The sequence below is a fragment of the Herpailurus yagouaroundi genome, unplaced genomic scaffold (genome assembly GCF_014898765.1).
Source record: "Herpailurus yagouaroundi ecotype Mexico unplaced genomic scaffold, PumYag 141, whole genome shotgun sequence".
NCBI lineage: Eukaryota > Metazoa > Chordata > Mammalia > Carnivora > Felidae > Herpailurus > Herpailurus yagouaroundi.
In genome coordinates, this window is record NW_024412396.1 from 28735392 (window position 1) to 28757167 (window position 21776).

The 21776-nt window shown below is 38.6% G+C and overlaps 2 protein-coding genes across 2 annotated transcripts in view; one reads left to right on the plus strand and one right to left on the minus strand.

Annotated features, from left to right (window-relative positions):
• Positions 1–1262: 1262 nt before the first annotated feature.
• Positions 1263–18421, plus strand: RTRAF (RNA transcription, translation and transport factor). Its single transcript, XM_040477141.1, has 8 exons — positions 1263–1439; positions 3219–3343; positions 5299–5398; positions 11786–11872; positions 12750–12838; positions 15707–15775; positions 17935–17983; positions 18105–18421. Exons 1-8 carry the CDS (start codon positions 1379–1381, stop codon positions 18257–18259), a joined length of 735 nt encoding a protein of 244 aa, XP_040333075.1. The 5' UTR covers positions 1263–1378; the 3' UTR covers positions 18260–18421.
• Positions 18422–19078: 657 nt separating this feature from the next.
• NID2 (nidogen 2) overlaps positions 19079–21776 on the minus strand; it is a 67455-nt gene continuing 64757 nt past the window's right edge. The window contains exons 19-21 of the mRNA XM_040477140.1: positions 20402–20525; positions 19447–19559; positions 19079–19156 (exon numbers count right to left, since the gene is read on the minus strand). Of these exons, the coding sequence (XP_040333074.1) occupies positions 19146–19156; positions 19447–19559; positions 20402–20525 (248 nt within the window). The 3' untranslated portion in view covers positions 19079–19145. The remainder of the gene's footprint in view (positions 19157–19446; positions 19560–20401; positions 20526–21776) is intronic.

Sequence of the window (21776 nt, forward strand, 5' to 3'; positions counted from 1 at the left end):
ATTAAACTTCCTGAAAATATCTTATGTGTATGCCCCACAAATGCTAATACAGTGTTTAATAATAATATGTTGAAATGAAATGAAACATGTATAGTTGGCTTACCCCCCAAGAACTTCAACAGGTCCTCTTTGCATGGCATGAAAGGCCTTTCGTGATCAGGCTCCCACCTCTTTCCACTGTCATATCAGCTGTCATTCTCTCCTACCCTCCAGACCCTAGAAGTTCTAGACCCTCCAGATCATGCTACTGCTCACTCCTTGCTTTTGTTCATTTGCCTCCTGACAAATGACTGCCCGGTAAACTCCTTGCCGTCTTCAAGCCACAGTTCCTACTTGTTTATCTGTTTATTGTTTGTCTTCCCTCATTAGCCTTTTAAACTTTATGAAAGTGGGGGCCTGGTCTGTCTTGCTCACTGCTGTCTCCCCAGTGTCTGAAAGCAGATAGAGACTGGACCAGTCTTAAAGACAAGAAGTTTTGATTATTTCCAAAGGCAACAGAGAATCACTAAAAGATGCATTAAAAAATTATCAACAGGTTTTTGTTTTTGAAAATCACTATGGTTGCTGTAGGGAGTGGGGTGTGGATGGATTGGAGAGGGCAAGACTGACCCTAAGAAATCTTACCATTAGAGTAAGCAAAAATGATGAAAGCCTGATCTGAGGTAGCATTAGTGGGGTTGGGAGGAGGTGACGGATTGGAGACAGTGAGAGAACAGCAGGAATGGATGACCTGCTGGATGCTGTGACTGAGGGTGAAAGGTAGTAAAGGATGACTCCCAGTTTCTGGCTTCAGAGATTCCGTAGCTGGTGGTGACGATGTCTGGAACCGTCACACAGTGTTACCGTTGTACGTTTACTTGTGGGTCTGAAAGGGACCTTGCTAAATCTTTGAATTAGCAGTGTAAGAGAGCACCTAATACATGGGAGGTATATAATAATGAATGAATGAATGCACTGAAAGTAATTCTGTGGCCCAATGAGAGGAGAGGCCACAGTAGAAATTCCACACTTACTATTATCTGCCTGCTGTATCAAGAAAGAGAGAAAAACAAGAGGAAACTGGCTTTGAAAACAAGTGAGAACTAAGTGGCTACTCAGAAGCTTTCTGCTTATTGTACAACCAGGAAGCTGACAATAAAGTTTATTTGAGCGCCGACGTGCCCCGACGTGGCCCCGCCTACCCAGTCGGAGCCGCGATTGGTGGGCATTCCCCGGCTCCGCCGTTCCTAAGCTCTGATTGGTGAGGGCAGCCGTCATTTCGGAGCGTCCCGGCGCCTTCCCGCCCTCTCGCCGCGTCGCCGGTGCCTGTGCCGCCTGGTCCTCCTCGCCTCTCCTCTCCCGGCCGAAGCCCGGGGGACCAGAGCGAGACGCGGGGACCATGTTCCGACGCAAGCTGACGGCCCTCGACTACCACAACCCGGCTGGCTTCAACTGCAAAGGTGAGGCGGCGTCCTGAGGCCGACCGCGCGTCTGTGACCCCGCCGGCTGCCGCTCCCTCAGTTCCCTCACCCGGACCCTCCGCGGCCTTGTTTCCCCCCCGGGGTCCTCTGGCCCCTCTTTTCCCGGCCGCCAAGCACCTCTGTTTTCCGCCGCCTGTGCTTGGCGTGGGAGCCCCCTCACCCATTCCTGCCTGGGCATTGCCACTTTGTGCACTTGCTAAACTCCAACCACCACCTCCCACCCACACCCTCAGCACGCTAGGGAGTATTCGCTTTCTAACTTAGCCCTTCAACTCCATGGTTCTCCGGGTGACTGGGCGATACCGTAAGCAGAGTGCTGAAATCTGTGTTAGGTGGTAAGTTGAAGACTAGTTCATTGCCCGCTGGGAACTCAAGGGTGAGGATGGGGAACGGTCGGAGCCCACCCAGCAGTTTGAGATCCGAGAGAGTGCACAGTGAAGTGCAGGACTGACAGAGTTACGGTAAACACGTAACAAGCTTGTGGATTTGTGCAAAAAAGTTAATAGCAGATGATCAGGGGGGTTGGATTGTAAAACGGAAAGGTATCTGGGATTTCACAGCATTAAAATTTTAGAGAGGATTAACACTGCTACCTATTGTTACTCAATTACTACCCACCACTCCTTACGTCTTCCAGAGTTTTTGACCTGTGGTCGACTAAAAAGTTTGAAAGCATAGAGTATAACCCCCGCCCAGGGGTACTAAGATCATTGTATAATTCTCAAGACTTAATAATGGAAGCCTGAGTTTGAGATTGAAAATTATTTCTGAGCAGTATGCGTGTATTTTGTTAATCTCCTGTAGAATCATATAAATTTATAATCTTGTTTTTTTGTTTTTTTTACTTTCCCTTTATTTAATAATAATAATAATAATAAAAAGATCAGTGGCGGGGCGCCTGGGTGGCTCAGTCGGTTAAGCGGCCGACTTCGGCTCAGGTCATGATCTCGCGGTCCGTGAGTTCGAGCCCCGCGTCGGGCTCTGTGCTGACAGCTCAGAACCTGGAGCCTGTTTCAGATTCTGTGTCTCCCTCTCTCTGACCCTCCTCCGTTCATGCTCTGTCTCTCTCTGTCTCAAAAATAAATGTTTAAAAAAAATTTTTTTTAAATAAATAAAAAAATAAAAAGATCAGTGGCAACAGAGCTTAGATCTAGATTTCAAACTTCGGACAATTTTCTCATCTGTAAATGGGGGATATTACCTTCGCAAAAAAGTGAGAGGATTAAATGAAATGTATTGAACTTTCTCTTGTATGCACTTATGACAGTAAATGACAACAGTGGTCAGTATCTTCTGTTTTTCTGTTTTGTCATTTAGTTTCTTGTACTTTATTATTACTTTGCTATAAATTTAACTTTGCCCAGTCCTCCCTCACTTTCCTCCCTGAAAGGAACTGGAATAATAACTAACACATAGCAAAAATATGTGCCAGACACTGTTTTTATCCATATTTATTTAATCTTCATAACAACCCCAAGATGTAAGTGCTGTTATTACACTCATTTTGATACTCAGTCTGAGGCACAGAAAATTTAAGGTGATCAGCCCAAGTTCACACAACCAAGTGTCTGCAGCTAGAATATGAATGCAGGCCAGGGCTTGAACAGTTTTTTAATCAGTTCATCCAAATCCTGCACTTCCAACTTGTACTTTAAGCAGCTCAGTTAACTTCTTATTTTGGAGTCAAAAAATTATTTGTAGAGAAAGAAGTGCTTTTTCCTAATGCTTCTAGTGATTTATGAAATACCTTTGTTGCAGATGAAACAGAATTTAGAAACTTTATTGTTTGGCTTGAAGACCAGAAAATCAGACACTACAAGATTGAAGACAGAGGTAATTTAAGGAACATCCACAGCAGTGACTGGCCCAAGTTCTTTGAAAAGGTAATGAATTAGAAAGTGAATAAACGTACAGAGAGCTTTTCTAAAACTTATATGAAGACAGTTGAGCTTAAATTACTTTGTGCTTTTAAAATAAATAAAAATAATAATGATCAGTATTAGGAAAGCTGGGTTTCAGGATTTAACTTTTCTCTTTCCATGTTTGCTTTTAAACCAAATTATATTATCTCTCCCTACCAAACTTTCAGTATTAGAAAGCAATAGTTTTGTCTGGAAACACTGTGAGGTTTCTTAATGTGACATGTATTCTGTAAATGGTAAAAGTGGCCAAAATTAGAATTTTTACATTAGACTAAAAAGGTAGGAATAACACACTTATTATGTTAAGACATTGACTTACTTGCAAACTAAGATTATGTCTTGTTTGGGCTTATATTTAATGTACATAGTAGATGTTCATTGTTGTGTACATTATAAACGTTCCTGACAAGGTCTGTGTATATCTTATTTTTGCAGCTAGAATAGTTTTCCTATTGACTTAGTTTAATCGTAGTAACATTTTTGTAGAAAAAGGAATTGTTTTCAAATTAGAATAAAAATCACATTTCCTGGTATCGTTACTTACATTAAACATTTTCATCAGCTTCATTACTTTGAAGAAAAAGATACTTTCCTTTAAAAATACGAAAAGTAAATTTTTCATTTGCCGCAGCAAAGTGATTAGGTACTTTTCTCTTTACAATCAGAGATTTTGTGTATTAAGGGATTGTGTAAGTTACACACTAGCTCTATGACCACAGGCAAATTTTGTTAAGGTTTCTGTGTCTCAATATTGTCATCAATAAATAGGGATAACCGTAGTGCCAATGCCATAGCAGTGGCACGTATTAGTGAGTGCTATATACCTGTGATTGGCCCATAGCAAGTGCTGTATGCTCATTACTTCCCCTGCCTGTCCTAGCATTATTGCTGCTGCTGCTATTTTCTTTTTTCTTAAAAACTATTTTTTTGAAATTTTTGGTAGGTTTAAGACTTGGAAGTATGTTGTTAGGATTTTATATTTGTATATATCACCTCTCATGACACATTCATGTGTATAAGACAACACAACGTTTCACAGAAGGGTATTTGAAGAACATGAAAATTTTTCTAATGGAAAACACCTAAAAGTGACAGTAAAGTAAGATAACTTAAGTGTGTTGGAACTTGCAATCCAGATATTATCTTTCAAGTTGGTCTCTTTGGAATAATGAAGTCATTGTTTCAAACATATTCAGAACTTTTGGAATTACTTTTAAATCATGAGACATGTTTTGAATATCTTTAATACTGGTAATTTTTTTATACTTTAAGGTGGATTTGTTTTTTGCATCATGACCAAATCATGTGAATGAAGTGTTTTCTTTAAAGCAGGGAGATAAAATTTTGGGTTAGAAAATGAGTTCTAGCGAAAAAATACTGATATGTCAAGTACCCTGAAAAGATTTCCAAAAGGGAGTTGCAGAAGTTTTGGCTAAATAGCATTGTTCCTGAAATTAGATGTTGAGCTCTTAAGAGACCCATTTGAAGGACAGTGTTCACTTTTTAAAGTGTTTTTGGGGTTTTGTTGTTGTTTTTAAACTGTGTGTTTTCAGAACTGGAGTCAGAAAGTTTAGGTTCAAGTCCCAGATCTAAGTTGTGTAACTGCTAGCAGGTGTTAATATCTAGGCCATATTTCCTCATCTGTAAAATAAGGAAGTTGTTTTTAGACCAGTGGTGCTTTACCTAGAATCTCCAAAAGTAAAAATTGCGAAAAGCAAGATGGAAATACTTTTTTTTTTTTTAAAGTAGTATGTGTACATGTTTCCATCCTTTGGGGTAAGTAATTGTACCAACAATTTAGTAATATAAACGTTGTTTATATTTGTAGAGATCCAAACTAAGATCTCTTTCAACTACCATTTTTTGATTCTGCTATGTTACAGTAATAATGAAACCAGGTATTTTTTTCTTCACAGTATCTCAGAGATGTTAACTGTCCTTTCAAGATTCAAGATCGACAAGAAGCAATTGACTGGCTTCTTGGCTTAGCTGTTAGACTTGAATATGGAGATAATGGTATGTTTTGTGGGGAATGTGTGTTTCACAGAGAGGGAGAGGAAAGGTGGGAGCAAAAGGAATGTCAAAATGTAGGGAACTTACCAGTTGAGTTTCTTTGTCTTATGTTGTTTTACCTTTGGTGCATTGTAGGTTTTACGCATCCTCATTTCCCTTTTTATCATCTTTTCAAAAATTTACTTTTTGAAACCATTCTTTGTCTAGCTCTTACCCCTGCAACTCCCAAATTATCTAGGAAAGAGTTTTCTTTTAAAAAATTACAGTCGGGGCGCCTGGGTGGCGCAGTCGGTTAAGCATCCGACTTCAGCCAGGTCACAATCTTGCGGTCCGTGAGTTCGAGCCCCGCGTCAGGCTCTGGGCTGATGGCTCAGAGCCTGGAGCCTGCTTCCGATTCTGTGTCTCCCTCTCTCTCTCCCCCTCCCCCATTCATGCTGCCTCTCTCTGTCTTAAAAATAAATAAACGTTGAAAAAAAATGTTTAAAAAAATAAAAAATTACAGTCTCTTCATTATCATAAAGCATTGAAAGCATCTGTCTTTCATTGGTACTTTTTAAAAGATTTCTTTATTTAGAGAGAGCAGGAGAGGGGCACAGAGAGGAGAGAGAGAATCCCTGGCAGGCTCCCTGCTGCCAGTGCAGAGTCTGATGCAGGGCTCGAACTCATGAACTGTGAGATCATGACCTGAGCCAAAATCAAGAATCAGAGCTTAACCAACTGAATCACCCAGATGCCCCTTTTATTGGTATTTAGATTTTTTCTTTTAGAATTTAGAATGGTGTCTCCTGGTAATTGTCTTCTCCCAAAGTAACATTACTTTGGTAAATTTGCTGTCTTTCACAGTCTGCACCTTAGCCTTTTGTGTTAAATTGTTGTTAGAATCCTAGAATTGATGGGATTTCAGATTGTTGGTTGCAGCTGGTAATTTCACAAGAGACTGAAACATATATCTAATGCCAGTAGGTGCTGTAGCCCTATTATGTAGTAATATGTTTATTACTTTTGTTAATATTGTTTTATTATATATACTTATATTATTGGAAACTTTCGAATATTAGTACCTGTAGTAAAAAAAAAAAAAAAAAAAAATTCCAGTAAATTTGTTTCCTCTCATTAGACCATTTCATTTTGAAAGGGCTACCAACATCTAAATGCAGCATCCAGTTACCTTACCTCCATCCTCTGCATTTTATGTTGTTCTCTTTTATGCATCTGTCTCTTACAGTCTCTTCCATTTGCCTTTTTGATCTTTGTCGTCTCCCTTTTCCTTCCAGCCTGTCGCCATCCACCTTTTCTGATGTCCAGTGGATCTTTTCTTTTCCATTCCCACTGCTATAACCCTGACTCAGGCTCTTGTCACTTTCTGCTGAGATTATTGTAGTGTCTTTCAGACTCCTCTCCCATTAGCTTCATGACCCACCAGGCTTCCTTTTGGAAACATAAGTGTTTTAGAATGCTTTGCTCTGTTTCCAAAGAACAGTTACTATTAGATATTCAGGAACACCATTGCTTTCCCATTTTCTACAAAAGGAACTCCAGGTTCCCTTGGTCTGGTATTCAAGGCCTTTGATAACTGGTATCCAATTAGTATTCACATACTTGACATCCCAGTCAAACTAGAAGAGTGCTGTTTCCTGTTTACATCTGTTTTTTCTCCCTTAGATTTCTTTGCTTACACTTTTCCTTGACCAGAATGCCATATCAGTCTGTCTCTATGCATCCAGATCCTACTCATCCTTGTAAGATCCAGCGCAACTGCCACCTTAGCAAGAATATTTCCTTCTCTCAACTGTCATAGCTTTTTTTTTTTTTTTAATTTTTTTTTTCAATGTTTATTTATTTTTGGGACAGAGAGAGACAGAGCATGAACGGGGGAGGGGCAGAGAGAGAGGGAGACACAGAATCGGAAACAGGCTCCAGGCTCCGAGCCATCAGCCCAGAGCCTGACGCGGGGCTCGAACTCACGGACCGCGAGATCGTGACCTGGCTGAAGTCGGACGCTTAACCGACTGCGCCACCCAGGCGCCCCTCATAGCTTTTTTTTTAATTTGTTTACATTTATTTATTTTTGAGAGAGAGAGCGTGAGCGGGGGAGGGGCAGAGAGAGAAGGAGACACAGAATCCAAAGCAGGCTTCAGGCTCTGAGCTGTCAGCACAGAGCCCGAAGCGGGGCTCAAATCCATGAACTGTTGACATCATGGCCTGAGCCAAAGTAGGACGCTCAACTGACTGAGCCAACCAGGCACCCTTCAACCTTCATAGCGTTTACCTTCATGCTTTGTGTACCTTTTATGTCATTCGCCCCTTTCCATTTTGCTTATATGTCTTATTTGCCCCACTAAATTATAAGCTGATACTCAGCTTTGTTTCCTACATTGTACCTCTATTAGCGTCCTTTTGCGGCTGTACCAGATTACCACAAATTCAGTGACTTAAGACACAATTTATTATCTTACAGTTTTGGAGGCTAGAAGTCCAACATCTGTCTTACTAAAGTCAGTTTGTCCACAGGGCTGGTTCCTTTTGGAGGCTTTATGGGAAGATTCATTTCTTTGCCTTTTTCACTTTCCAGAGGCCGCCTGCATTCCTTGATTCTGGCTCCTTTATCTTCAAATTTAGCAGCATAACATCTTCAAATCTCTCTGTGACTCTTCCATTGCCACATCTTCTCTGACTCTGATCTTCCTGCCTCCCTCTTACAAGGATGCTATGATTATATTGAGCCCACCTGGATAATCCAGTATAATTCTCCCATTTCAAGGTCCTTAATTGAAACACATCTGTGGGGCGCCTGGGTGGCACAGTCGGTTAAGCGTCCGACTTCAGCCAGGTCACGATCTCGCGGTCCGTGAGTTCGAGCCCCGCGTCGGGCTCTGGGCTGATGGCTCAGGGCCTGGAGCCTGTTTCCGATTCTGTGTCTCCCTCTCTCTCTGCCCCTCCCCCGTTCATGCTCTGTCTCTCTCTGTCCCAAAAATAAATAAACGTTGAAAAAAAAATTTTTTTTTTTTTAAATAAAAAAATTAAAAAAAAGAAACACATCTGTAAAGTTCCTTTTGCCACGTAACCCAACATACTCCTAGGTTTAGGTATTGGGATATTGACATCTTGGGGCCAGGGCAGGGGAGGAGGTGGGAAGGCAGGGGAACAGTCATGATTTTATCTGCCACAGTATCTGACATAGTTTCTTGGAGACAGTAGATGTGCTCATTAACTTTAATGTTTGGCAAATTACGAGTATTACGTATACTGCTACAGAGCATCAACCAGCTGTTTTTTGCTGGTTCCTCAGACTTACATTTCAGAAGCCTTATGGCAGAAGTCTTAAGGAAATCTCTAAGACTCTTTACTTTCAATTTTAGTTTAGAAAGAAAATACTTGTGGGGCACCTAGCTGGCTCAGTAGGAAGAGTGTGTGACTCTTGATCTCAGGGTCATGAGTTTGAGCCCACGTTGAGTGTAGATATTACTAAAATAAATAAATAAATAAACTTTAAAAAAAAAAAAAAGGGAAGAAAATACTTGTGATTCTCTCCCTTTATGTAATCATAAGCCTTGGTAGCATTAGTTGATTTTTAGGGTCTTTAGCAAAGTCTTTAACTGTTCTACTCTGGGTTGACAGTAACTCTTAATTTGTGACAAAATTTTCTCCAGCTTTTCCAAGGTGTTTCTCAGCTGTTGCCAAGTAAAATTGTAGTCACATCTGTTTATTTCTGTTTTACCCTTATTTATTTCATTTGTCCCATTTTTAGAATACTGCAACTTAGGTTACGTAGGTCCCAAGAACAGTAGATGCCATGTGAATGGCCTACAGTTGACTGTAACTTTTAAGTACATTTATCAAGTGTATTAAAAGCCTAAACTAGAAAACAAGTGTTTGTTTAATTTTAAAATTCAGAATTGCAGACCATTTTTGGAAAAGGGTAAAGTAGTAATACTGTCCCTTATCAGTAGGGGGTGCTGTTGTTCTTTTGTTTTACATTAATATGTTGCATTCTTCTTGACTTCTGACATAATTTCAGATTTACAGAAGTTGCAAAATAGTACAAAGGATTTTCCAATATGCATATGTAAAAAATGTTAGCATTTTACTTCATTTGCCTTATCCTTTTCTACCTACCCAAATACACATATGTAATTTTTTTCTAAGCCATTTGATAAGTTGTAAATGATTCTTTTCCCCTTATGTTACTTTAACGCACATTTGCTAAAAAAGACTGGCTTCAATAATTACAGTATAGTTATCAAAATCAGGAAATTAACTTTGATTCAGTACTGTTACATACAGTTGTTATATTTTTCCAGTTGTCTCAGTAGTGTTCTTTATAGCAAAAAAAAAAAAATCCTGGACCATATGTTGGATTCAGCTATTCTGTTTAGCCTCCTATACTCTGGAACTTTTTTAAGTTTGTTTATTTATTTTGATTGCACGTACATGTTGCCAGCGGGGGAGGGGCAGAGAGAGAGAAAGAGAAAATCCCAAGCAGACTCTGCATGGTGACAGCGTAGAGCCCGAGGCAGGCTCCAACCCACAAACTATGAGATCATGACCTGAGTTGAAATCAAGAGTCAGAGGCTTAACTGACTGAACCACCCAGGTGCCCCTAATCTGCAACATTTACTCAGTCACTTTTGTGCTTCATGACGCTGACAGTTTTTTTGTAGAATGTCACTCAGTTTGGGCTTGTTCGATATTTCTTCATAAGTTGATTCAAGATTTGTACTTTTGTTAAGAATAGCACAGAAGTAGGGGCGCCTGGGTGGCTCAGTGGTTAAGCATCCAACTTCGGCTCAGGTCATGATCTAACTGCTTTTGAGTTCGAGCCTCGAGTCAGGCTCTGTGCTGCCAGCTCAGAGCCTAGAGCCTGATTCAGGTTCTGTCTCTCTCCTTCCCTCCCTCCCTCTCTCCCTCCCTCTCCCCCTCCCTTTCCCTCTCTCCCTCCCTCTCCCCCTCTCCCCCTCCCCCACTCACGCTCTGTCTCTGTCCCTCAAAAATAAATAAATATTAAAAAAAAAGAGTAGCACAGAAGTGATATATTCTTTTAAGTTAGTGATATGCCTCAGTACTAGTCATGTACTGGTCACGTTCTGTTCACTTGGATGAGGTTTGTCCACTGTAAAGTTAATATTTTCCCCTGTGTAATGTGTGTCTTGTGGGGAGATGATGTCAGTATGCTTTTACTCCTCAAACTACACTTCTACCTTTTTCATTTTTTTAATTTTTAAAAAAATTTTTTACTGTTTACTTTTGAGAGTGCGTGCGCAAATGGGCCAGGGCGGGTGGAGGGGAGACACAGAATCCAAAGCAGGCTCCAGGTTCTGAGCTGTCCGCACAGAGCCTGTTGCTGGGCTCAAACTCACAAACCGTGAGATCATGACCTGAGCGCGCAGACGTTTAACCCACTGAGCCACCCAGGCGCCCCTACACCTCTACCTTTGGTCTCCATTTGGTTTTTCTTGTCTGAGTCATTTATTATGTTGATGATGAGTGCCAGAAGTGTTTTTCTGATTCCATCATTTGTTCTACATTTATTTGTTGGCTTTTTACGGTAAAGAAAAAGGAGCTTTCCTTTTTCTCCAATTTATGTTTGTTTATATAAATTAGTGTAGATAATGTAGATTCTTATTTTACTCAGTGGGTCATAATCTTTTTTTGTCATTGTGTGATGTTTACACGTTCCAAATTTGGCCAGTGGGAGCTTTTTTGAGCTAACTCCTGTGTGACTTAGATTTGAATGCTTTTATTTTCCCTCTTGCTTCATTAACAGATCATAGAAGCACTGTAACCAAAGATGGCACTTTGGACTTCTTTAGCAAATTACTATTAAATACTTACATTTGTAAATTCTTTTTAAGTATTGTTAATGATTTGTCAAGTGAGAGTAATGAAACCTGCCTTTGGAATTCTGGATTTCACATCTCCATTAAATTAGTTTAGGTTTGTACATGATGGTGTACTTGATGTGCTGGTTTTTTGAGAAAGCAAGGTTTTGGAATTCCACATATGACATTCCAAAGACTTAGGGAAGAGATTTTTAGTGAGGTGGTATTTAGTGTCATGTAACCTATACTTACTCCTCCCATTCTTCTACCCCTGTTAAGTTTCTCAGCAAGCTGTAAAAGCACTTTCTCTCCTTAGATTTAGATGGGGTGTGAATTGTGTTACTTTTAGAAATGTTAATGAAAAGATATTGTATAGATATTCCAGTAATCATTATAGCTTAATCAGAAAGCTACCATCACATTGTCTTCTGATGGATATTTTATAGCAAAAAAATAATTTGGATTGGATGAGTTATGTTTGTAACTCAGTTTGGCTTAAATTCAGTAAGCAGTGTTTGTTTTACCTTAAGTAAAACAGTTCTACAAATTCTATTTTTGCCTATGTTTACAGCTGAAAAATACAAGGACCTGGTACCTGATAATACAAAAAATGCTGACAATGCAGCTAAAAATGCAGAGCCATTGATCAATTTGGATGGTAAGTGTATAAGTGCATAAAAGTGATCATCAGCATTTTTGGTCCCATAAATGTTTTTTTTACTTCCTAGAATGAAGAAGTGTGGGTTTACTTGGTTTTAGTAAAGTAAGGATGCTTTATTTTCTGTGATGTTTTTTATTGTCATTTACAATGTGTTTTCTCCCTCCTCTTACAGTTGAATAGCTGAATGTTAGAATGTTGTTCTTTGATGTGTTCATAGTAATTTGAAGGTTTTGATTTGTATTTAATCATGGTGGTGATTGTTTGCCTTCCTGGATGCATAAAATATTTTTTCTAATCTAATGACATGAGACAGTACTAAAATTTTTCATTATTTGAAATTCCAAATGCCTTTAAGAAATTTTCTTTTTAAAAGTATGAAGATTCCAGTTACATTGTAATAATTTAAGTATTCATTCATGACAGGTTCATTGTGACCTGTGATTCACAAGCTACTCTTATGAATTAATAAGCTGGTTAGACAGACTCTAGAGCTGCTGCTTGGAGAAGAGGTTTTGGGAAAATTATCAATTGAAGGAGTTGAGTTTAAAATTGATAGCTTTGGGAAGAAATGTTTCTTAAAATTGCTACAGTAAGTGTGCCTTTTGGGAAATGTTACAGGACAAACCTAACGGGAGTTAATTTAGTCATTTATTGGATTGTTCAGTGTGGCTGATTAATAGAGAACCCATTGAGCTCATCAGTTAGCCTAATTGTTGATGTCCCTACACTGCCCTTATCAACAGCAGTTTTAAAAACTAAGAGGCTTTTTGTTATTGGAAAATTAAAAATGTTTTTTATAGGTTTATATACTTACACATAGATCTATAATAACATGCTTATAGAGCTGTAAGTTTCCATTTTTTATCTTTTACAGTAAATAATCCAGATTTTAAGGCTGGTGTAATGGCTTTGGCTAACCTTCTTCAGATTCAGCGTCATGATGATTACCTGGTTATGCTTAAGGTCAGTTTCATATTCTTGATTCTTTAAAAAAATTTTCTTAATGTTTACTTATTTTTGAGAAGAGAGAGACAGAGCATGAGCAGGGGAGGGGCAGAGAGAGAGGGAGACACAGAATCTGAAGCAGGCTTCAGGGTCTGAGCTATCAGCACAAAGCCAGATGCAGGGCTCAAACCCATGAGCCATGAGATCATGACCTGAGTTGAAGTTGGACGCCCAACCCACTGAGCTACCCAGGTGCCCCACATATTCTTGATACTTGACAGAAACCTTGTATTTAGAAAAAAAAATTTCATTTTCTAAAAATTAACTGTGTTATTTAAATATATGGTTAAATAACAGGAATTTGGGACTTAAAGCAGATTTCATCTGTTTTAGGTTATCTAATAGCAGCTAACATCAAAGAATGTTTACTTTGTGCCTGCCACTGTGCTAAATCCTTGGCAAAGAGATCTCATTCAGTCCTCCCAGCCATCCTGGAGATAGATGCCGATATCCTTTAATTTTAATATGTATATGAAGAAATTGAGACCAAAAGAATAGATAATGTCCAGATGACACAAAAATTGATAGAGCCAGGAATTTTATCTGGGCACTTGTGGTCTGACCTTGCGGTCCATTCTTTTTCCTGTATCTTCCAATTCTACTTAATCATTCCTTTTAAAGATTTGTGATCTGTACTCAACTAAGATAATGGAAAATGCCAAATTGGTAATGGTGGATTTGGCCAAAAATATATGACCCAGAATCTCTTTGAGGAATGAATGTTTTTATTTTTCCCAGTGCCCCATCCTAGGTAGGCTACTTAGTTCATACCTGCATGTTAGGGAACCCAGTGATCTGAAAAGAGGTCTCTTATTTCTAAGAGGAAAGATATACTTCAGCAGAGTTAGGTCCCATAATTGTGATAGTACAGTGGGGTGGGGTGGGAGGAAGGGAGTGGTATTTAAGATACTTAAGATTCCAGACTTGGAAATTATTTTAGAAATTATTATTGATTTTATGAGAAATTAAAGAACTTTTAACTATACCTAATACATATAAATTACCTTATTCTACTTTGCAGTAAATTGAATAATTAAATTCTGTTGTACACATAAGAGATTAAGCCATAATTTATTCTTTTTAAAACTGTATGTATTAAGTGACACTTCCAACAAGAGAAAAACTATTTCTACATTATTGTAATTCTCTTTACTGAATCTAAACGTTAACTCAGATTTTCTCAACTCAGATTGGTTGCCAAGAGATAAAACGTTGGGGCACCTGGCTGGCGCAGTTGGTTATGACGAGCATGTGACTCTTTTATTTTTCTTTAATGTGTATTTATTTATTTTGAGAGGAGAGAGCATGTGCGAGCAGGGGACGGGGGGAGAGAGAGAGAGAGAGAGAGAGAGAGAGAGAGAGAAAATCCCAAGCAGGCACTGCATTGTCAGTGCAGAACCTGATGTGGGGCTTGATCTCACGAACCACTGAGATCATGACTTGAGTTGAGGTCAAGAGTTAGATGCTTAGCCAACTGAGCCACCCAGGCGCCCAGAGCATGCAACTCCTGATCTTGGGGTCATGAGTTCGAGCCCCATGTTGGGTGTAGAGATTACTTAAATGAATACATAAATAAAAACTCTAAAAGGCAAAAAGTTGTTTTTATTGAAATTTAGCTCTTTATTCCTTACTTGGGCGATTATGTAAATTGCTTTGGAACAGTTCTGCAGTGGTCATGTCACCTTTAATCATAAACTGGGGGCGCCTGGGTGGCGCAGTCGGTTAAGCGTCTGGCTTCAGCCAGGTCACGATCTCGCGGTCTGTGAGTTCGAGCCCCGCGTCGGGCTCTGGGCTGATGGCTCGGAGCCTGGAGCCTGTTTCCAATTCTGTGTCTCCCTCTCTCTCTGCCCCTCGCCCGTTCATGCTCTGTCTCTCTCTGTCCCAAAAATAAACGTTGAAAAAAAAAAAATTTAAAAATCATAAACTGAATGAGAGGACAAATAGACTAGCATATTTGGGGTGCTTTTATTAGATTTTAAAAACCCAAAAAAGTATGAATCAGCTATAATCAAAAGCTTTTTAAATTCTAAGCTGCCTGTTTGTTTTGGAAGTTTGGAAGCATTCAAATAATCCATGACACTACAGCAGACATCTTCATAGGTTTGCCAAGTGTGAGAATCACTATATTGACTGGCAACTGGACTGATTATTGAAGATTGATTTAATGATTCTTTCTAAATGTAGTGTTTGGCTTGTTATTAATAATTTTTCAGTCTTTGCATTTAAGTCACAATTGGCATCTACTAGAATTCCACTTAAAACTTATTTTTTAAGCATGTGTAGGGCATGCATGCACTTATGTCTGCCATAATAAAATGCCTTGGTGATGGAAAAAACCAGTCCTTGAATGAGAGATCTGAAAATGTTTTAGTATAATTTAAAAAATCAAGGACAGTAGGTATGATATGCCACTCTTTTTGTCAAGAGTTTGTGTGTGTGCGCATTTATGCTTGAGCATGCTTATAATAGTCTTTTTAAGGATATACAGCAGTCTGGTTCGTTCCGTTGATTGTCTTCTGGAGGGATGGCTAAGGCTTGGGTAGGAAGGAGAACCCCCCCCCCTTTTTTTAACATGTATCCTTTTTAAAAATTTATTTTTCACACACATGAATTACCTATTCAAAAAAATTTAATTTTTGTGAGCATCTTTCCACATTATAAAGTATTAAAAGTGAAAATGTTCATTCTAATAGCAGTTTGTTTTTGTTTAGTTTATTAGGGAATTTTAATTCTAACTTGATTAGTCTCTAGGTGTCCTTATTCTCTAGAGTCAGAAGAAGAGATGAACAGCCAATAAAAAATAAAAAATATTTTTCGGTTTCTTAGGCAATTCGCATTTTGGTTCAGGAGCGCCTGACTCAGGATGCAGTTGCTAAAGCAAATCAAACAAGAGAGGTACGTACTATTTTTTTTTAATAAATTCTAAATTGATCACTAATGAAAGGTTCTTCTAGTGTTGTCGGGAGTTTACACTTTGTATCTGCTTAAGATAAACTATGGTTGAACTGTCCAGAGAAAGGATAGGTTATTTCAGTGGGATTGAATTTGCTTCTTAAGCAAATTATAGCTATTTTTGAGTGAAAGATAAATTTACCTCACTTCATACCTTAAAGCAGCTACCAATAGCATATCCACAGTCCACCAGTACAAACCACTGCACATGCCCAGTTATTTAAAAAAATTTACCTTGTAAAATTTACCAGGTTATTTTGACGAATTGCTGGAAAACAGGACACACCTTGTCTTTGTTACTAATTTTCTTCTTTGACGTAAATCCTGTCCTTGCTCTTTTGTTTCTTCAGAGAAATCTTTTCTCATTCATATTTCCTGCCATCACTTAGGAGAAAGTAACTTACCTAAGACCACCTAGTTGGTAAGCGGTTGAGCTCAAATAGTCTGATTCAAGAGCCAGTGCTCTTAACAGTTGATGGGGACAAAGGTCTGTGTGTGAAGGCCTGCATGAGCTCATTGGTCAGCCCAGGAGAATTCTGGCATAGGGGTGTGGAGGCTGTATTAGAGTGTAAGTTTCAAGGTTCAGGTGACTGCAGCTGTCCTCTTTCAGTCCTGCTTTGTAGGCTGAAAACTATACACCGTGACAGTTTTCCCCTTAATTCTGAGATATTTTAGATAAATTGTACTAGAAATCCAAAATCCCTAGTCTCATTGACTATGGGACAGTACAGAGAATGTCCTCAGGGTTAGCAGTAGCAGGTGTCTGATAATGCCTCTTGCTATGAACAGATACTGCAGTGAATGCCTTGGGCACAATAAACATTCTAGATTCTTGTCCTTTTTTTGTCTCCCCTAATCCCCCAGTGTCTTTTGTCCTCTGATCCCATCTTTAGTAAGGCCCAGCAGTGTTAAAAGGTTATTAATGCCAGGGCAGTGTAGTTCTCTCTGAAAGATACTGTTTGTTTTAAAGGCTCTTTATTGCTTATTAATTATGTATGAATTGGGCCACTGGAAATTGGATTAAAGATCAGCTTATTTCACCCACACTGTAGAACAGACAGTAAATTGTTCCGCCATAATAAAATCATTCATTCATTCGTTCAGCAAAACTATGTCTTCTGTTTGGAGGCGGTGCAAATGAGGGCATAGCCAACTCTTTTTACTCTTTTTTGCAGAGTACAATTTTATTTTCATTGCTCCAAATCTTTAGTGTCCTCTCAGAAGGTATCATGCTATAGGTATACATAACAGTGGAGAGGTTCTTATAGTGAGTAGTCTTGTTTATAAACCATAACTAGTATTTGGGGCATATGGTCATCTTGAGGGGTTTGGCTGTTCCTTGGTGGTCTGTTGGCAGAGAAAACGAAAATAAGACTGGCCTAGAAAACCACTCAATGTAATTCTTTCTTGCTTTGCTTGCTAAATTTACATATCCATTTATTTCTTCACCTGTATAATGTATTTAGCTATTTTAAAGTATTTGGAGCCTAGATAGATTTGCTTTAATAGATTAGGTAAGAATTGAGTAGTGACATCCTAGCATTTGTAACATTGAAAGTAGAGATTTTATATAGTATAATCAGAAAGTCTGGACTGTCCTTGTTGCTACTCTGAAATTCATGGAGGTTGGCATTATAGTCTCCATGTTTGGCATATGTGTATGTAGGTACTGACCAGTTAACTAAATGGTTTAAAGTTCATTTATTTTCCTGGACTTCAGAATAACTTCCAAATGAACTATTATTGAAAGTTAAATTCTATAAAGGTAATGTGGTAAACATCACACTAGCTGGAAAAAAGTTAATATAGATTTTAGATTTTGTATAAAAACAAATTAATGTGTTCAGAAATATTAAGGGTAAACCTATTTGCCCTGTACTGTGCTTACTGTAGCTAAAATAGGACAACAGCAGCCCTGCTCAGCTGTCCTTCCACAGCATCAGTGACAGAACAGCTGTGAAAGGAGCTAGTGTTTTATATGCCTAGAGGAGAGACTGGTTGGTAGAACAGCTAAAAGGGTTAATAGAATAGCTAGCAGATTTTCAGTGATAGATGAGAAAAGAACATGATTTTTAACTATAAAGTTTTATTTTGTCTTTAAGGGCTTACCTGTTGCTTTAGACAAACACATTCTTGGTTTTGACACAGGAGGTAAGTGATTTTGTTTTAATCCAAACTCTTATTTTTTTAGAGACCAGGTGATTATTTGGGGAAGAAATGGGCAAGTAAATGGTCTTGAATACGGATTAATGCAGTGTTTCTTATAAAATAGATGCAGTTCTTAATGAAGCTGCTCAAATTCTGCGATTGCTGCATATAGAAGAGCTCAGAGAGCTACAGACAAAAATTAATGAAGCCATAGTAGCTGTTCAGGCAATTATTGCTGATCCAAAGACAGACCACAGACTGGGGAAAGTTGGAAGATGAACGTTTTAGGATTTCAGCTTCTCACGTACTTAGTACAATTGGGAACCATGTACACTCTGGCATGTGTTTGGAAATCAAATGTCACATTTTCAAGAGAAAATTGACTCTGTTCTTGAGATTTACCATCATTGCTTTTTCTTTAATAAAGTTTAGGAAAGTGGATTTTTTTTTTTTGACTGTTATGTTTGTGTATCTATATAATTAATCGTCCTCTTTTGTGGGTGAGGTACATGCCAGCCCCCAGCACTGTTACAGAGACAATACAGATGCTCAAATCATGGGAAAACTTAAAATATTTTATTGGAGTAATCTAGAAAATTTGAGAATTGTTACATCTTTGGTATTTATAAATGTAGTAATTTCTGTGGGTAACTATAGAGGGATTTATAGGATCAGAAGATACAAATTGAAACATTCTAGCACCTTTTAATATAAATAGAAATGCAGTGATGCAGAGGTAAAAAAAAAAAAAAATAGATCTTAGAACTTTTACTGGGAAACTTCCCTACCAGTTCCACATAGCCTTCTCTAGGTCAAGGCTTGTGGTCTTTAGGGTTGTGTCTTTGTACTGACAACCCATGCTTTAATTTCTTGGTCAGAAAGAATCCTTAGCAAAAATTAGATTTAGGGTCTTTCTAGTGAGTTTGACCCTTTAAATATGACAAATGCTTATTAAAAATTGCTTTAATAAGCAATTAAAATTCTATTACTTTTTTAAAACTTGTAGTAACTTTTGTTATTCAAAATACAGTAGTAAAGATTGAGGTATAAAACTTTTCACAAGATATACTTAGTCTTTTTTCACTTTCTTTGCCTGTATTTGTAGTAAATGCTCTTTAGGGTCCAGATTCTGATTGTAAACTCCAAATCCTTTGTGATGCCGTATTTACTTTCTTCCTGTGAGGGGAGGTAGAAGAGACAGTGGGTGAATATTTTATAACCCAGTTGCAACAACATTTGAAAGGGGAAATATCCTTATAAGCTGACCTTTTTTGTGTATAGTTAAGCTAGTGTAGTCAAGATTGGTCACCCCTGTGTATGGGCCATTAACTTTTCTATTCAAAGTGGCTCTCCCTGGTGGTGATGTTAGTGGCAGCAGCTGCCATCTGGGCCAAGGATCATCAGTTACCAGGTATATCCTTCTCTACCCTGCTGATCCAAAGGAGCACCCTGCACATTTTGTTTACCTGTTGGGCAGTAGGGGTAGACGGCAGTTATCCCGTAGAGATGAGATCGCTGCTCCGGGAGATACTCATCAGTAAACTGGCCACTATCTCTATTTACTGATATAACACCATCCCTGGTAACAGAAAGGAAGAGTAAATTCATGGGATTTAATGTTGGATAGAAACTCAGTTTCAATAGCAAATCTCTGCTAGCCTTCTAGAATATGTATTTTTTTAATTTAACCAAGTGAGTTTTGACTCATTTAGATTTGAAGATTTTCTAGATGAGTGGTTCTCAAAGTAGTCCCCAGACCAGCATCATCTGGAAACTTGTTAGAAATACAAATGGCCTCAACTCCAATCTACTGAGTCATCAGGAATTATGGGCTGGGACCCAGCAATAGGTTTTAACAATCCCTTGGAATGTTTCTGATGCCATACAAAACTTTTCAGAACCACTGGTCCAAGTCAATGGTTCTCAACCCTTGTTCAACGAATCACTTGAAAATCTATTAAAATACTGATGCCTAGGCCTCACGCCAGACCAATTAAATCAAGATTGCAAGGAATGGGGTAGAAGGGCTTAGACATCCATATGTATTTTTAATGTTCCCCAGTTCCTCCTTGCGGCACTAGTGTAAATTACACTACTCTTCCTTCTCCCAGGTGGACAATATATCCATAATACCATTTTTAAAAAAAATCAATTTAAATCACATGGCACCACTTAAGGGGGTAGTGTTTTGGATTCATGTACTTCCTTTTTGGATAGTTCAGTGTAAGCTGTGCCACTTTTAAGCTACATGTGAGCAGTGCCATTAAGTAGGACTTAAAAAGCATTAGCACTTGAATGATGTTATCTACTAAACAGAGAGGGCATAGTTTACTAAAGACACTTAGTGACATTAGGTAAAATGGGTGGCGCATCTTCTGGAACCCCAGCCTCGTGAGGCACGTCCAGTGTGCGTCGGCTCACCTCCTCCAGTCTGTGTGGTAGAAGTGATCTGCAAAGCTGACAATACTGAAGGGGTAGTTGAGGTGGTTCTGAATGACCCGCCGTCCAGTCCCATCAGGTAGCGTACACTCCAGTTTCTTGGTTCCTTTTAAGACACCAGAGAAAATGAAATCATTCCATACCAGGAGAAAAGTTATTTGCCAAAAATAATTGTGGCAGGTGGAGGCCTTCTGAAAGGAAACAAAGGTAGACGAGGAAGTAGGGTATTTTCTTTCCAGTGCAGTGATGCAAATTAGAAACTACAATTTTCCTGTTCTGTTACCAGTCTTCAGTTTAATAGCATTCTCGTTTCTTAGAATTTAGACTCTTGATCCCTTCTTGGAAGAGAGGACTGCATTTTTTTCTCCCTAAGTAGGACATTAGAGATAAACTTTGTTCTAATTAAAGTGTCACCTCATAAATTGTCGTAAACATCAGATAAACGCTTGCCCTTTGTAAGCAATGCATAAGGCCCTTAAGAAATATTGAAGGATTTTAAAGACTTATCTTCTAGATAGGAATTAAAAGTAACTAAAATGGCGACATGGCTTATATTTTTCAGTGTAAAGGAAGCACTCTTGAAAATTTTATAGTACCTAAACAAGTCAAGAGTTTCCAAGTTTCATGTGTCTTACGAAACATGGATTTAAATTTCACATAGTTTTTAAAAATATAACTTAAAAAAAATAACTTGTTTTGGGCCAACCAGGTTATAATATTAATCCATCTGCATTTATAGTTCCTTTTATTAAATTAGAAATTCTTTAAGAATGGACATTTTCATATTCTTTTTAGTATAGAAGAAGACCTATAGCATCTTTTCTATTTTTCTAATAAGCAGATCACACAACAGAAAGAACTTGGGTATCGGCAACCTTAACTTACTACCAAGGGCCGTCCTGCCACATCACTTTTCAAAAAATGTCTTCCACGTAATAGCATACTGTAAAATGTTCTGATACTGGCAAACAAACAAAAAAAGCCTCTTGTTCATTTATCTAAGTTTGCCAGTTCCAACAGAGGATAAAATTTCTCTTTACTTTAAAAAGTATACCAGGACAGGGCACCTGGGTGGCTCAGTCGGTTAAGCATGCGACTTCGGCTTAGAACATGATCTCACAGTTCGTGAGTTCGAGCCCTGTGTTGATAGCTCAGAGCCTGGAGCCTCTTCAGATTCTGTCTCTCTCTCTGCCCCTCCCCTGCTTGCACTGTCGCTGTCTCTCAAAAATAAACAAACATTAAAAAAAAAAATAAGTATACCAAGTGCTTGTGTGGGGAAGGGCTAGTAGCACAAAAATGAATTGGGACATAGTTCCAGCCCTCAGATCATTGCCTAAGTCACAGACAACCCCTCCCA